The sequence below is a fragment of the Perissodus microlepis genome, chromosome 20 (genome assembly GCF_051167445.1).
Source record: "Perissodus microlepis isolate ML-2025 ecotype Zambia chromosome 20, ASM5116744v1, whole genome shotgun sequence".
In the NCBI taxonomy this organism is placed as follows: domain Eukaryota; kingdom Metazoa; phylum Chordata; class Actinopteri; order Cichliformes; family Cichlidae; genus Perissodus; species Perissodus microlepis.
In genome coordinates this window covers 24,845,172-24,860,597 of record NC_140480.1, presented here as the reverse complement: position 1 = coordinate 24,860,597, position 15,426 = coordinate 24,845,172, and the positions used below count along the sequence as shown (strand labels likewise).

General features: G+C 40.9%; 1 protein-coding gene across 1 annotated transcript; it reads right to left on the bottom strand.

The window, feature by feature from the left end:
- Positions 1-498: 498 nt before the first annotated feature.
- Positions 499-9,323, bottom strand: ddx23 (DEAD (Asp-Glu-Ala-Asp) box polypeptide 23). The gene is made up of 17 exons (XM_084916318.1): positions 9,198-9,323; positions 7,816-7,973; positions 7,567-7,686; positions 7,005-7,098; positions 6,855-6,920; positions 5,992-6,130; positions 5,772-5,905; positions 5,484-5,596; positions 5,257-5,400; positions 4,928-5,153; positions 4,643-4,788; positions 4,342-4,519; positions 2,741-2,983; positions 2,494-2,645; positions 2,297-2,405; positions 1,329-1,503; positions 499-1,216 (listed from the first exon to the last, which is right to left on the bottom strand). The coding sequence occupies exons 2-17, from the start codon at positions 7,971-7,973 to the stop codon at positions 993-995; spliced, it is 2,421 nt and encodes an 806-aa protein (XP_084772444.1). The 5' UTR covers positions 9,198-9,323; the 3' UTR covers positions 499-992.
- Between the last annotated feature and the right edge of the window lie 6,103 nt (positions 9,324-15,426).

Sequence of the window (15,426 nt, the reverse complement as noted above, 5' to 3'; positions counted from 1 at the left end):
TAACTACCACGTAATTGCCAGGTAATAGTTCGATATTCCTTCATTTTCAAATGTAAATTTTGAAGAAATAGGGAGTTTTGCATTACTCTATCATTATTACTGCAACGTCCAAAAAGCCTGCCTCAACAGCTGGTGATTGGACTGCTAGGGCCTCCGCCCAACACACACTGCACCCGACCCCTATGGTGCCTCTTGAAGGTGGTGAGCCACATGGCATAGATAAAGGAAACAGTACAGATATGATAAACACATAAAGAGCTTTAAAGAGTTTTCCTATATAAAAGATATTGGGGTCAAAGAGTTTTTCTGGTTAAACAAAAGAATAAAAAGGTTAAAGAATATTGGTGGGAAATGCCAAGAGGAAAACTAAAGGAGATATGAAGAGCTCTATAATTGGCATGTTGAAAGGAAACACTGCTCTTCTACTTGTGAAAACTCCACATTTCGCGTGTAATTTAATGCAAAAAGAAAAAAAAAAAAACTCAGTATGACAGTTAAGAAGCTCAAATTTGCTGTATTCACATCATACATTTAAAACAGCTGTTTCCATTTTAATCAAATGATGTATCTGAAGCAAAGAAAACTGGTGTCACTTTTGGTAAAGGTTTCTTACATAGAAAACTCAAATTATGACTAAAAACACAGCACTTACTGCTCATCTACACTCACATCCTGCCTGTAATTTGGTGCATTGGGTATTTATACAGTACAGATCAGATCAGATTGGGGTCCTGCATACTGCTCCTGGTTCTGGCTTACAGACGCAAAACAAAGTTATCTTAAAATCCACCCACACTGATGAGAACCAGTGTGCTGACGACTTCGGCACCAGTTACTGTGTTTGTGCACGCACAGATGGGACCAAAACACAAAGACAAGGTGGGAAAGAACAACAAAATGTGTGAGAGTAACCTAGAGAGCAGATCCTGAGAGGGAGAAAAATAAACAGTTGGTGGGGTTTTCCCCTCCCCCTTCAGTTGATAAAGGTCATTTTAGGCAAAAATGGTCTCCTCGCGTCTCTTCTTGGTCAGGATGGTTCCAGGTTTATGCTGAGCATCTGGATGGTTAGCCAGCTCTGGAGGGCAGGTGGAGACGGGACTCTCGAGGATGGCCTGCTTCAGGTCGTAAAACACCGCCGAGTCCTCTTTAGTGAGGAAAGTCATGGCTACACCACTCTTACCAGCACGACCCGTACGACCGATACGATGGATGTAGTCTGCAAGAGGAGAAAGTGCAACAATGATTCAGTGAATCATTTAGCGATTCCTATGGCAAAAATTAAATTTCAGTCAATAAACAAACACTGCACACCAGATGAGGCCTCTTACCTTCGATGTTCTTTGCCATGTCGTAGTTAATGACCATGGAGACGTCCTGGATATCGATACCTCGCCCAGCAACGTCTGTGGCCACCAGGATATCTTTGGCTCCCGCCTTGAGATTGGAAAGCGCAAACTCTCTCTGCTCCTGGCCTTTGCCACCGTGCAGCGTGCAAGCATTGTACTACAAAGAAGAAGAGAAGGAGGAACAGTGGAGGTTAATCTTTGCTCAAAATATTTGGTTTCTGATTTCCTAAAATACTAAAGTGAATTAAAATTAAACCTCCATCTGAGATTTATTGGCTTTCTTTTGTATTTTGGATAAAACTTCTGACAACAAATGGCGAAACTCAGCATTATGTCAGGATGCAACACTAGCACTGAACCCTAAGTACAGCTGAGGCTAATACTGTGCATTAAAAAGCTGTTGTTGCCTTTTAATGTATCTGGCTTTCCAAATTTTCATAACTTCTTCTTTATACTAAAACTGTGGGTTTTTTGAGTGATTAATATAATTTTAGTGCAACAAGACAATTTGATCTGCTAGTAGGACAACAAAAACTTCTAGGAATATTTCTCTTGTGACCTTAAACGTATCTGAGCATAATTTTAAGGCAATCAATCAAATATTTGTTGATATTTTATAGAAAATGTCCCCAGAAATTTCTACAGGCTGGCACAAACATCAAATGTCATTTATCTGTTTATCCATTAATTGATTTGGTGTATTATGAGTGGCAATGCTTCAGGTCTTTATCTGTAGGAAAATATTTAAAATCCAAAATGCTGTCTTTCACATATTTCCAAAATCAACCAGTGAGCTGGACTGGAGTCTTTCTCGGGCCTATTCTGGTCCCCGGGCCTTATATTTGACACCCCTGACATGATTGTTACTTTTTTTACTCCAAAGCATGAAGCTTCTACCAAATCTCGACCCCAAATTGAGATCCATTGTGGTTCAGGTTACAGTGACTTACCCCCATCTTCTCCAGTGACTTGGCCAGCACGTCGCAACCCTTCTTCTGGTTGACAAAGATGATAATCGGAGGCTCGAAGCCGTGCGACAAAACCTCCAGCAGCTTCTTCCTGCAAAGGGCACATTATACAAAACATTTAGAATCTTGATGCAAGTGAAATTTTTGGTGTTTAAGATTAATGCTTGCATCCGTCTCACCTCTTCTCTCCCTCCGACATAAGCAGGACCTTCTGTTCGACTCTCTCGTGAGGCTTTCCAGCAGACCCGATGTACACCACAGCAGGACGTCTCAGGTAGCTCCTGGCCAGTCTCTCCACAGCGGGAGGCATGGTAGCTGTGAACATGACCGTCTGTACGGTGCAATCAGACACACAGTCAGTGAAAACACTCAACAGATAATCATGTGGTACCTTCAGAAGATTCCAACTGCTAAAGAAAGACCTACTTGTCTGTATTTATGTTTCCCAGATTCAAAGTTCATCGTCATTTTCTCAGGGTCCTCCGCCTCTTCGGTGTCTGGCTTCTGATTGGTCACCGGGATGTACTCCAGAATCTTTTGGACGTCGGGCTCGAAGCCCATGTCAATCATACGATCGGCCTCATCAAGGACCACGTAGGTGCAGCGGCTCAGTACCAGGTAGCGGTTCTCCAACACGTCAATCAGACGGCCGGGCGTGGCAATAACGATCTGTTAGACGATGTAAACAAATATGATGCTGGTGAACAGATGATTTTCAAGTAGAATCCTCACCTTATGGATAAAAAGCCAGGATGGACTTCCTGCCAAAAAACACAGTGTAAAGTCTGTGTGTATTTAAGCTGCTAAGCTACCAGCGTCTGAGAATGAGCCATGTGGACTGTTTGTACCACCATCTGTACCGCTTCCCTCTTTCTTTACTCACATAATATACACACTGACAGAAGCACTACACATCACAAACACACACAAAACATACAGATGGTTTTCAGAAAAGACATCAATAGATGCTCTATGCCATAGACATGAAACTGATGCAGTTTTACCATTCAAACAATGACAAATCCCATGATACTGATGCTCAAAATTAGTTATAGAAACAAAGTATGAAATAAACTTGGAAGCCTGGAAATTAGAAGAGCAAGAAAAAACAAACAAACAAAAAACAACTGAAAAAGTGCCAATCTTTATGCCTTCATCAAATTTATTACAGATATTCATGGCTCGGTGAGTTAGCCCACAACTCTCTGCACTTTTTAATTTATTTACAATTTGGCAAATGTGCACAATTTACATCCTGCTGAATTTGTTCAGCAGCATCTTTCAGTCCATGTTTTGAATGTGCACAAAATTATCAAGAAGCATGTGTGTATTATATCTGTGTTCTCCCATTAAGCTCTTAATGTGGGAGACTGTAAATAAAGATTGGAAACATTCTACTATAAACAGAGTGAATCAGGAGTGTAACCATCCACACACATTAAATAAACTTGGCTGCAGGCTGACAGCAGCCAAGTCTGCAAGAAAGCTGCCAAATTTAAGAGCTAGTGGCAAACAAGACAAGCAGTTTGGATTCTTTATTCAGTAACGCTGCTTCTGTTTAACACAAGCAGTGGATTGGAGCTTTCATTCTCTTGTTTTTCTAGGGGGGGTTTACCTCTGAAGGTTCTGGTTAAGGTTACAGTGACTGCTGCTGAAGAAACGGCTCTCACTTCACCTGGACTTCAATTTCCTGGTTGAAATATCACCTCTGTGTGTGTGTGTGTGTGTGTGTGTGTGTGTGTGTGTGTGTGTGTGTGTGTGTGTGTGTGTGTCAGAGACTAGAGCCTGCAGCTCCTCCATAAACTACACCTGTGATGAGATCGTTACTGCTCTGCAAATGCAACAGTAGTCCTGCACCATCTTTGCCTTTCTGCTGAGTTTATTTCAGTAGCCTCATGGGCTTCTTTTGATGTAAAAATACTGACAGCAAACAAAAACTACTAAAAGCTACTTGTTAGTGAGGCTTCAGTTTGCTTCACAGGCAGAAACACTTTTTTTTTCTCTAAAACTAGCCCTCTCCGTTTTACCTCACAACCCATCCTGAGTCGGAAGCCTTGGTCCTCTCTGGAGATTCCTCCGATCACAGCCACTGTTCGGATGCCGAGCGGTTTACCAAACTTTATGGTTTCTTCCTCGATCTGCTGCGCCAACTCACGAGTCGGAGCTAAGATCACAGCATAAGGACCCTGGTCTGAATCTTCGATCCTGCATCCAGTCATACAGAGAGCAAAGGATCATAAGAGATAGTAGAGGCACAGTAAGACAGTCCAAATGCAGAGTTATTATTTCTGAGACTGCTGAAGATTATTGGATCTTAGACACAGTTACCTGTCAATTTTTGGCAGGGTGGTGATCCAGACCAGCAGTGGAATCAAGAAAGCAGCAGTTTTACCGCTACCGGTCTCAGCCACACCAATAATGTCACGGTTCTGTAAACCAATGGGAATGGCCTGCCTCTGAATCGGCGTCGGATCCTGGAGAGAAAAAAATTAATAAAAAAATTCCTTAGTGGAGACTGAATTGAACACAGTGAAAAACAGTGAACAGCTACAAAATAATTTAAAAAAGAAAAATTACAAAACACAGAACCAGATAAGTTGAACCCTAGCTGACCTTATAGCCGCATTTGTCGATGACCTCCAGAATGTGTGCAGGCAGCGGGTACTCCTTCCAGTTCCTGATGGGATTTGGGATTTTTCCTCCCTTGGTGGTGATGCTATAATCCTCTCTGAAGATTCGCCAGTCTCTGTCTGTCATCTCGTCCAGCTTCTTTTGAGACCAGTGTCTGTCATCCCAGCGCTGCTTGGCCTCCTTCTTACGCATCTTCTTCAGTCTTGTCCTGAAGCGAGGTAAAACAAAGATTAGATGGGGGTGGGCGGAAGCTGAAGGTGAAACTATGGATATAGGATCATTTTCCATTATAGATACTCCACTGTACTCACTCCTCCTGCTCCTTCTCTTCCAGCGTGCGCCTTTTCTCCATCAGGTCACCATAGAAACGCGACTGCTCCCTTTTCTGCTGCTTTAAGTCGATGCCGGCGATGAAGCCTCGTCCATACAGCTGCACCTGATGCTTCTCTTTGTAACTGCAAAGACCGATCACGAGAGTTTAGCGAGGGAACGCAAAGACCTAATCTGTGGATATATTTTGTGCTCACGATCCACTCACATCGGGTTGTAGTCGACCGAAGTGTCTTCAGAAGCATCCCATTCAAACACAAATTTCCTGTCGTTCAGGTGGCGAGTCCGTCGCCGTTTTTTGATCCCACCAAGATAACGCTCCTGTGAATAATTTGTGGACATCGGTTTAAATTCTGCTTTTCCAGTTTCCCCTAGGAATTTTCAAGCCCCTCAAAATAATAAGTGGAAGTTTTGTGTGTTAGTCTACACACAATAAAGTTTCTGTCAGCCCAATCTGTACACAACTGTAATTTTAACTCTTTCTCATGCAACTAACCTTGATAGCCTGGAGTTCTTTGCCTTTATCTTTCTCCTCTCTGAGCTTCTGTCGCTCATCATCATCTTCATTGCCGTTGTTCTCTCGTTCCATTCGCTCCCTACGCTCCCGTCTCTCCCTTTCCTGAGGGTCCTCTGTAACAAAGAATCACGGTGGTTATCGACACGTTAATATCCTGTAATTAAATGCAAACTGTTTCAGGTTAGAGGCTGAAACACACCCAGCATTTTTCTCCCTATGTCCTGAAACGTCCTTCTTTTCTTTCTCTCCTCTTCAATCATCCTCCTTCTCTCTTCAGTCTCTTGCTCTCTGCGCTTCAAAGCTTCGGCTTCTCGCTCTGCTTTTGACAGGAACTTGGGCTGAAAAACACAAAGCAAAAGAAATAATATTAATTTAGAGAAAATATAATCTTAAATTGAAAAGTTAATCTCCCAGATGAAGAGCAATTCACAAAACATAAATGCAGAAAAAAAACAAAAAAAAAAAAACAAAACTAGTTCAGGACTAGTTCACCCCGTGCAGGGCATAGTTTTTGGTTCCCCACTCTGGAGTCTGGAAGGAGCTCAAGCGAGAGTGCTTGGTAGCTGGCCCTTAGCCCACAGGACTCAGTCGGGCACAGCATGAAGAGGAGACATTGGCATGCCAACACCTGCAGTGCCGTAGGGGTCGGATGCAATATGTGTTGGCCTGGATTTAAGTGGAACCAGTTTCCTAAAGAGGAGTTGACTGTGCTACAATCTGGAGTCGCCTTCAGTGACAGGAGGTGGGCAGGCATGGGTATAATGTTAGGGTTATTCATGGTGGACACAAGTGTTGCTTCCCAACATCTTTGGGTTGGGAAACTGGTTCTGACTGCTATTTAGGCTTACAACAGTTCAGAGTATCCAGCCTTACAGGAGTCACTGTGTGGTGTGCTGGACGCTTAGCCTGGAAACCATCTTGGTGTTCCCATGGATGAGCTGGAAGGAGGTGGGTGGGAATAGGGAGATCTGGCCATCTTTGCTTAAGACTTCTGCCCATGTGCCCTGGCCCCAGAAAAGCTTTAGAAAATGGACAAACTGACAGACGGATGGATGTTCTCACCTTTGCTTCAGCTTCCTCCTCTGCCTTCTTCTTGGCCAGAAGCTCCTCCAAAGACAGCGGCTGGACCTGAACAACAGCACATGTCAAACACCCAAAATAATAACCGAAGTGGCAGTTCAAATTTACACAAACACTAAACCAGATTTTTACCTTTTCCTTCTTCTTTTTTTCATCCTCCTCATCTTCTCCTTTTATATCCTTCTCTTTCTTTATCTTGGCATCCTTTGATCTTGGAGAAGCGCTTCTAAATGTAAATACGGCAAAACAGAAATTTAGCTGAAGTGCTAACTGTAGCAAAATCCAAACGTCTGGATGTTTGGTAAGAGTTTAGTTAACAAGTGAGAAAGTGCAGCTGAGAACTGACTTCTGAGAAGAAAGGTGACTTAAAGGGAGAGGAGGTAAAACTGCTTCTTTCAGACATAGGATGAACTAATGGGCAGGATCGAGGCTTATTTATGAGAAAAACCCCTCACTGCTAACAGTTGGCCTTATCGGCATTTTCTAATATGAGGCAACAGTCATGTCAGTGCCAAAAATACTGTGCACTGAAAATATTTTCACTTAAATTGGGTTTAATTCCTTTGAATATCAAATTTTTGTTAATGTGAAAAATATTGGCGTGTTATTTAGGCAAACACGGATTATGAAATAATTATGACTAAAAATCTCCATTGCCAGCTTTGACCGAAGAAGCTTAATCAGTGTCACATACCTGGATCTCCTGCTGCGATCTTTATCGCGCCGATGGCTGTCTCTGTCCTTACGGCTTCTGTCTCTGTCCTTATCTCTATCTCGGTCCTTGTCTCTGTCCTTGTCTTTCATGCGTCGATCTCTATCGTAATGACACAAAATCACACAGACACAAAAAAGCTTAAGGGAAAGATAACACAAGTACACAGTAAGATTAATAGCTAGAAGTCAGTCTGGTGTTCCTGATGGGTTCTTTTTGTGCAGCGGTTACCTTTCGGGAGATTTAGAGCGGTTTCGTTCACGGGAACGATGGCGCTTGCGGGAAGGTGAGACTTTACGATCTCTGTCTCGCGAACGGCTGCGTTTCCTCTCTCGGTCTTTGGTCCCCGAAGAGTCTGCATCCTTCTTGTCTGTGGAGTCAGCTGCCATCTGCACAAAGACCAGACATTAAACTCTGCTTTCACTGCATTTACAAAAGTGAAAACTGTTATCACACCACAGTGGCAGGACATATATTAATATTAATATTACATTATATTTGCTTTATGTACAATGAGTACAGATCATGCGTTTGCCAGCTGTTACTGTTTATATATTGCTGTGTAAGCATCTCCAAATCCAGTTTTTCTTTTCACCTCTAATTGAATTACGCTCAAGTTCAGTTGACTAAATTTGAGAAAAATTCCTAGCCTGGCCAACCTTGATTTCCCTGAAGAAATATTTCAGGGTGATGATACACTTCTTAAGAGACAAGCTGTCAAATTAAAGCTTTCTAGTGTTAGTTTGCTCATAAGACTATTTTTGTGATAAAGCTAGGGATATTTTCGAGCCTATTTAGAGTTTTCGGTGGAGTCATTTTCAAATGGCTTTATCTGGACAACTACTTAAGCAATGTCATTTCAATATTTTAGGCCAAATATCTGTTTCTATTACTTGAAGAAAGTGGGAGTCTCTGGTTCAGACAATATTGAAATTGTGAAACATATTTACATTATTCATGCCATATATCTTATCAATAGCAAAAGAAGAAGTAAAAAGGGTAGCCTGATGATCAGAGTGATGTTTTGTTTCTGATCATGCAAGGAAGGGTGTTGCAACCTTTGTCCGTTTGTGTATTTAGCTTAATCCTTTGGTCTAATTTTTCTGTCTGTAATTTTGATCATTTTTTAATGGCTGACAATTTTGAACTCAATCAAATTGTGAAATACGAAAAGAGAAAGCACATGAAAACGATAGCAATACAGAAATAACATATGTTTTGTGGATGCATAAGTTTCTTATGCCCTAAAAACGGGTATCAGGATGTGCCCCAAAAAGTGAAAATAGCTGTTATTCCTCAACACTCTCCGATAGAAAACGCGATTAAACTCTTAGAGCAACAAATAACGACACATTTTTGGTGCGAACAGAAATTACAAACCAATAACGAAAATGACTAACTTGTTAAACGAGAAGAGAAACTGAATTACCTTCCTATCCTCTACAAAATAAATGCAGCAAGCTAGCTAGCCTCTTACGTTAGCTAGCAAAAAGGCTAACTATCTCCAGGAAAGCTGCTCAACAGAGCTCCGGTTAAACCAAATTAAAATCAGCTAATCGCAGGTAGGACAGCGCAGTCAGAGTCTATGATACTTACAAATATTTAGCGCTTACCTCAATCACTTGTCAACAAAACAGTTACGATTTATCTACGCTTCAAGAAGACGCCATGTCGCCCACAACGCGAACTGGAGCACGCCAGGAATTGTGGGGGCTGTAGTACTGGCTGTTACGAAACAGTGGAAACTAGCGGCTAAAAGGCAACGTTTGAAACTACATTTCCCTCCCAAAAAAGTAAGTTTACGCCAGGGCCCTCAATGTTTAGCATACAGACGCCTAAATGCCTGAACAAAATTACTTTTTCTATTATGTTGTATTTTTGTCATTTTGGGCACGAGGTGGCGATAGGGTTACGAGTTACCACGATAGATAGAAACTGCAGGTCTGCAAAAAAATGTTTTTTTCAACTGCATGGGATATTTTTGGTAAATTTTATGTTTTTTAGGGTGCTGAATCCAAAACTGTTCTCCATTTCCCTCCATTCATCAGCTGACCCTTCTCACCCTGGACACAGTCTGTTTGACCTGCTCCCCTCAGGCAGGAGGCTCCGGTCCATTCGTACCAGTACCTCTTGCCATAAGAACAGTTTCTTCCCCTCTACTGTTGGACTCATGAACAATAACCATATGACTGTTCGCACCACTAACACATGACACTGTGTTCACAGCATCATTCCAATTTTGCACCGATCACCACCTGCATTCATGTATATATCTATCTACTTAGCACTTTTAATTTTAATTTTTATGTTTATTTAAGCGTTGTCTGACAGTATGTTTTTGCACTAAGTACCGCAGCAATTTCCTAATGTTGTAAACCTGCTCAACATTTGGCAATAAAACCCTTTCTGCTTCTGATTCTGATTCTGATCACGTACTTTTTTTGCAAAACGTGGAGTTTACATTTTTAAAAAATCAATATTTTTTTTGCAATTAACTATGCATAATTTTTCTGAGATTTCTGAGATAATTTCGCTATGAACAAAACAAAGCTGTTGGGACATGCTTTTTTGGGACGTGTTTTTTTTGACACAAGTATAGGATACCAGATTTCAGTTTAAAATTGGAAATTGTGCATTTAATTAAACTAAAAACACAAGTTTTGCAAGAAAATCTGACAAGATGGAATATTTTCCTAGTTTCAGTGAGTAAAAATCCAGAAGAACCAGTCAATATATCCTATTTTGGTTGCAGACCTTTGGAATCTATCTATCTAAGCTATTTCACACAGTACTGAAAGATATTTTCAATTCTGTGGGATGTCTTTTTGGCCTGTTATTGCCTGATAAAACCCTAAATGCTATGCAGACCTGCTGATATGATGAAACAGTGTTGTCTGCTGAGCAGCACTTAGAGCGGCTATCCTTTGCAGCAGATTAAAATTCAAGAAGTGCTGTTCTGTTAGTGCCAAAGCTAGAATATGTTCTTCCCTGTAATCATAGCCATTCTTTCTTTGTGTGTGTATGCATGTGTCTTATGATGAAAGACATTTTAGATGGTGCTTTGCTTGACTACAGTCTGGATTGGCTGGATGCTGATTCATATTCTGGACGTGGATTTTCTTCCAAGACGAGATCAAAAGAGATTTATGGAGCCCTTCTGAAGGTGAACAGTTTCAGTAGGAACAGATCAAAGATGATGGTTTAAAAATAAGAAAGAAAGAAAACACACACACACACACACACACACACACACACACACACACACACACACACACACACACACACTACAGGAGGAGAAAAGAAAACAATAGACTGGTAAGACAGTAACAGGTTTTATTCACTGACCTTCTATTCATTTAGAACAGTTTGTGCTTCTTGCTGGTTTGCTTTTTTTCAACGAGTCTAAACTGAGCTGTAACAACAACTTGTATCAGTGTCTGAGGATGTAAGTTGCACGTAAGTCCATCCATTAAGAGTACAATGGCCTGAAACCCCTGAACATAAAAAACAAGGGTTAATGTTGTTAATTCCAGCTTGACTCTTTCAGCTATGACAAAAATGCCTGCTGAGGATTAGGTCCAATTTTTAAAATCTCTGCTAATCTTTTCACTTCCTTTTCCTGTTGCATTAAAGACTAACATAATGTATATTTTATGGTTTACAGCCTCTGAACCCAGAGTCTATGTCAGCACACAGGTAAGCTGATGTATCTCACAAAACAGATGGGGTAAAGCAGTCTTGTCTTGTTTGATAGCCATGTAGGTAACATAAAGACAGTCAGGCTAAGCAAACAAATCAAGAAGACCTTTTTGTTCCATTAAGGTGAAAAAAGAACTGCATAAAGCAAGGGCAGCCTGAGGTACTGAAAAAAATCAATAAGCAAATAAATAAAATAAACATGGAAAAACGCAAAACAGTGCCCATTTATTACATGCATATAGTAGCAACAGCAAGAGCTCCAACACACATGAAAAATTATCTTCTAAAGCTGAAAACAGGCCCAACACCAAGTATGCACTGTGTCCAAGAAAGACATCTGATTGTGATGCTGGTGGTCATGAAATTTGTACTTTCTTTACAAAAAAGAAAATTCTCCTATGATATTCAGGAATGACAACAGTTTATAAGTTTTTAGATGTAAAATTATCAGAATATAGCAGAATTTGCATTAATCTTATATAATATTAGGTTCTGAACATGGGTTTATAAGTGTATGTGTTTTTATGGATTCACAATCAAATATTTATGTTAACAATCTCAATAAAATAATGAGTCATAAAACTGCACAAATCAATTTTGGCATTTGTAAGCGCTGACATGCAGTCGTGTAAAAAAAATGAAAGGCTGTCATTTCTAACGTGTCACACTTTAGGACATAATTAAAAATCATCCCTTTTGGATTTTAAAATAATTCAAATAGAACCTGAGAAGAAACACACACACATATGATGCCGTGTCTTTCTTTACTCGGCAAAAACTGAGCCAAAATGCAGAAGCAGTGTGTTATTAAGTAGCATGTAAAATCACTGTTAGCAGTAAAATTATTATTTTTTGTTTGATTTTATCGGTCTCTCACATCATTGTGGATGAATATCCGCCCGCTCATCTTTACAGCGTTGCTTCAGTTCATCGAGGTTTGTTGGCATTTATTTATACAGAGCTCTTTAAAGGCCAACATCTCAGTCAGGTTCAATTCTGAACCATTCCGCTCCTTGATGCTTTTCTTTTGACAGCCTTTCTGATGTAGATTTGCTGCTGAGCGTAGTGCATTGTCCTCTTGCACCAGCCAGTTTGTGATAAGCTTTAGCCATCAGACAGATGGCCTCACATTTAACTTTAGAATATTTTGGTACACAGAGGAATTCATGATCGATTCAATGATTGAAAAAAACAGGTGGGTTTGGTTTTACATGGCTTTATGGCCACTTTGATCTCATCTATCCAAAGAACATTGTTCCAGAAGTCTTGTAGTTTGTTCAGATTCCACTTTGCAAACATTTGTGCTGTTGTGCTGTGTTGACATGTTCTTTTTAGGGATAAGGGGCTTTCCCTTGGTGACCCTTCCAAACAAACTATACTTATTCAGTCTTTTTATAACATATAGGCCTTTAAAATTTGACAGCTCTTGGGTTTTTCTTTGCAGTTTCTCTAAACTTTGTTTGGCCTGACAGGATGTTTGGCAACTGTCTTGAATGTCCACCGGTGAATAATTGTTCTCACTGTAGAATGATGGAGTTCAAATTGTTTGGAAATGGCCTTATATATCGCTTCCAAGATTGATGGGCGGTAACAGTTGCTTCTCTGAGATCACTGATTATATCTTTCCTCCTTGGCGCTGTGTTAACACACACCTGAAAGCTCCAGATCAGCAAACTGCCAAAACAAACTGGTTTTATGGAGATGCTCACACTGGCTAATAATCAGTTAATCAAGTGTATTTGATTAGCAGCACCTGGCTGCTTCTTACCCTCCTAATTTCAGTAGAAGCAGTGAGGCGGGTCCTTAGTTTTTTGCACACTGCTTCTGCATTTGCCGTCAGTTTTTTTTTTAATAAACAGTAACACAATGCAATATGTGAAGGTTTGTAGTTCACCTGATTTTGTGTTTACACACTTTTAAATCCTGCTGCCAGATTTTTTTTTATTATTCTCCAATATGTAAAAGCTTAGAAGTGACAGAGGGAGAACTTTCTTTTTAACATGAGTACACATCACTGTTACGCATATACAAATGCACACTGGTTTTCTTCATCTTGACTACACCATGTTTGCCATCAGGAGCTTGACTTCTGTACAACAGCCCCACCGAGCGCTGCACAGAGTAAAGATTCAGCACAACAGATGAACCTAAAAAAAGAAATCCACTCACTATTATTTTCCTAACGAGCAGCAGTTTTGTTTTTGACGCTTCTGCTGTAAAGAGGCAGAGGAGACGAGCAGTGACAAGAGGTGGGAAGATGAAGAGACGTGACATGAGATGAATAAATGCCTGCACAAGAAACAGATGAAGGGCAGAGACGATGAGAATGTGAAGAATTACAGTAACTGGAAAAAAAATTACCCTTTTTGGATATTTCTATGACCAAAAGTCTTTAAAAAATGTGTGTTTTACAACCACTTAATCATTCTTTAATGGAGGAAGGTGAATTGCTTTCGACCAGCATTTTGTAACGTTGACTGTTACTCAGTTCTAATCACAAGCAGCTGATGATTGATAATGGTTAAAGTTAGGCTTTGATTGAGAAAGGAATCAATACCAGAGTAGTGACACTGTTCAGGCCATTGTTTTACGATCTGACATGGAAATAGCTCTGCTGATCAGTGATTATTATCACTTTTGAAGCCCTGGAAACAGGCTTCTGTCACATGATTGGATGAAACATCATCTCGTATATTTCTCCCAACTCCTAACTAAAGTCAACCCCCATCCCAGGCACCTCATGTGCCCCAGCCTCAGCTCCCTTCCCCCCATATTCCCCAATGCCAGACGCAGTTGTCTAATTAAAGTGCTAGAAGAGCATTCACTCATGACATGCCCTAAGGGTGTGCCAAACGGGGCATGTATGCAGGAAGAGGGATAGAACTGGTGAAGGTGAGCAGCATCAGGGAAAGGGTTATATAAAGGGGGAGTGCAAAGGACATAGCAGGGAGGTTATTTACCCCAAGCAGGGACACAATAAGTCTTATCATTCCAGCAGATGAGTTGAGTGCTGTCAGTGTGAACCTCGCTCACCTTTCTGCTCTTGGGAAGCAGAGCAGACACACTAAACTGCTTAGTATACACAGCACACCCTGACACACATTCATACACCAGTTCACATGTGCATGATTACGCATGGCTGCCCGAAGCTGCAGATAATTTGCCCACAGATACACATACGAACTTAAAAATGCCCCGTATGGGTATAATTGATAGTGCCCCAATGACATCTATCCCATATTTATCGAGCGCTGTATTTGATTTTCAGCTTGTTGTGCACTGCATGCAAATGCTAAAACAGCGTAATGTGGTTAATATTAAAAAGAATGAATCCTCAGGGTTTAAGGCTACAGAGGCTGTGCTGCGTGCTGTCTAGTGATGTTTGTATGCCTCATTAAATAGCCAGAAGCTCACTGACAAACAGGCCGAGAGCTGCATGAAGCCATCACATCAGAGCAGCTCTGGACTCAAAAATCAGACACACAGAGATGGACTGATTGCATGAAACATTACGAAGTCCTGCACAATCAGAAAAAAATCCGCTCTGATTTTTCTCATGTTTGTAGCTGTGCCAGGACTGCTAGTTTGTTCTTTTATTCAGAGAAGAGATGACAGATATAAACATATATGTGATGGGAATTTGGAAGGCTCACAAACTGTGGTTGACAAAGGATAACCAAGATACTAAGTACTTGTTTTAAGTTCATTTCTGTTCTGGCAAATATATGTGTCTAGACCCAGGTGGTAGGCAAAGACTTATTTATCCCTATGATCTGTTGATTTGTTAACTTTTGCTGCAAGTGGTTTTCATCTTTCCAAGTATCAAACTATTGCTTACAGTTCATGGATTATGCAGATATAGCAGTGTGCTAGTTTGAAACAGAGGGTCGCTCATGTAGGACAGTCATTCCTCTGCTCCTCATCCAGCTGAGCCTTCGACTGCAACCCCATTTTCCATCCTGAGACAGGAATTACGAGACTGTCAGAGCAGCTGTCGCAAAGCTCACTGCACAGAGAGAACGTAACCTACATGTCAGTGTGCAGATAGCTCATCAGCAATCAGACAGCATAGCTTTGCCAACCCATATTCTCTCCTCAGCTTCCTTTTCTGCTGCTGCTGTGCAAGATGTATGCAATAGTTTG

Bases quoted from the DNA above. Each gene is read 5' to 3' on its own strand.
- ddx23 (XM_084916318.1), bottom strand. From the start codon at position 7,973: ATGGCAGCTGACTCCACAGACAAGAAGGATGCAGACTCTTCGGGGACC. The intron at 6,131-6,854 runs GTGAGAACATCC...TGTGTTTTTCAG, and splicing joins AGGAGGAAGCTGAAGCAAAG to CCCAAGTTCCTGTCAAAAGC. The intron at 2,406-2,493 runs GTGAGACGGATG...TGCCCTTTGCAG, and splicing joins ATGTCGGAGGGAGAGAAGAG to GAAGAAGCTGCTGGAGGTTT.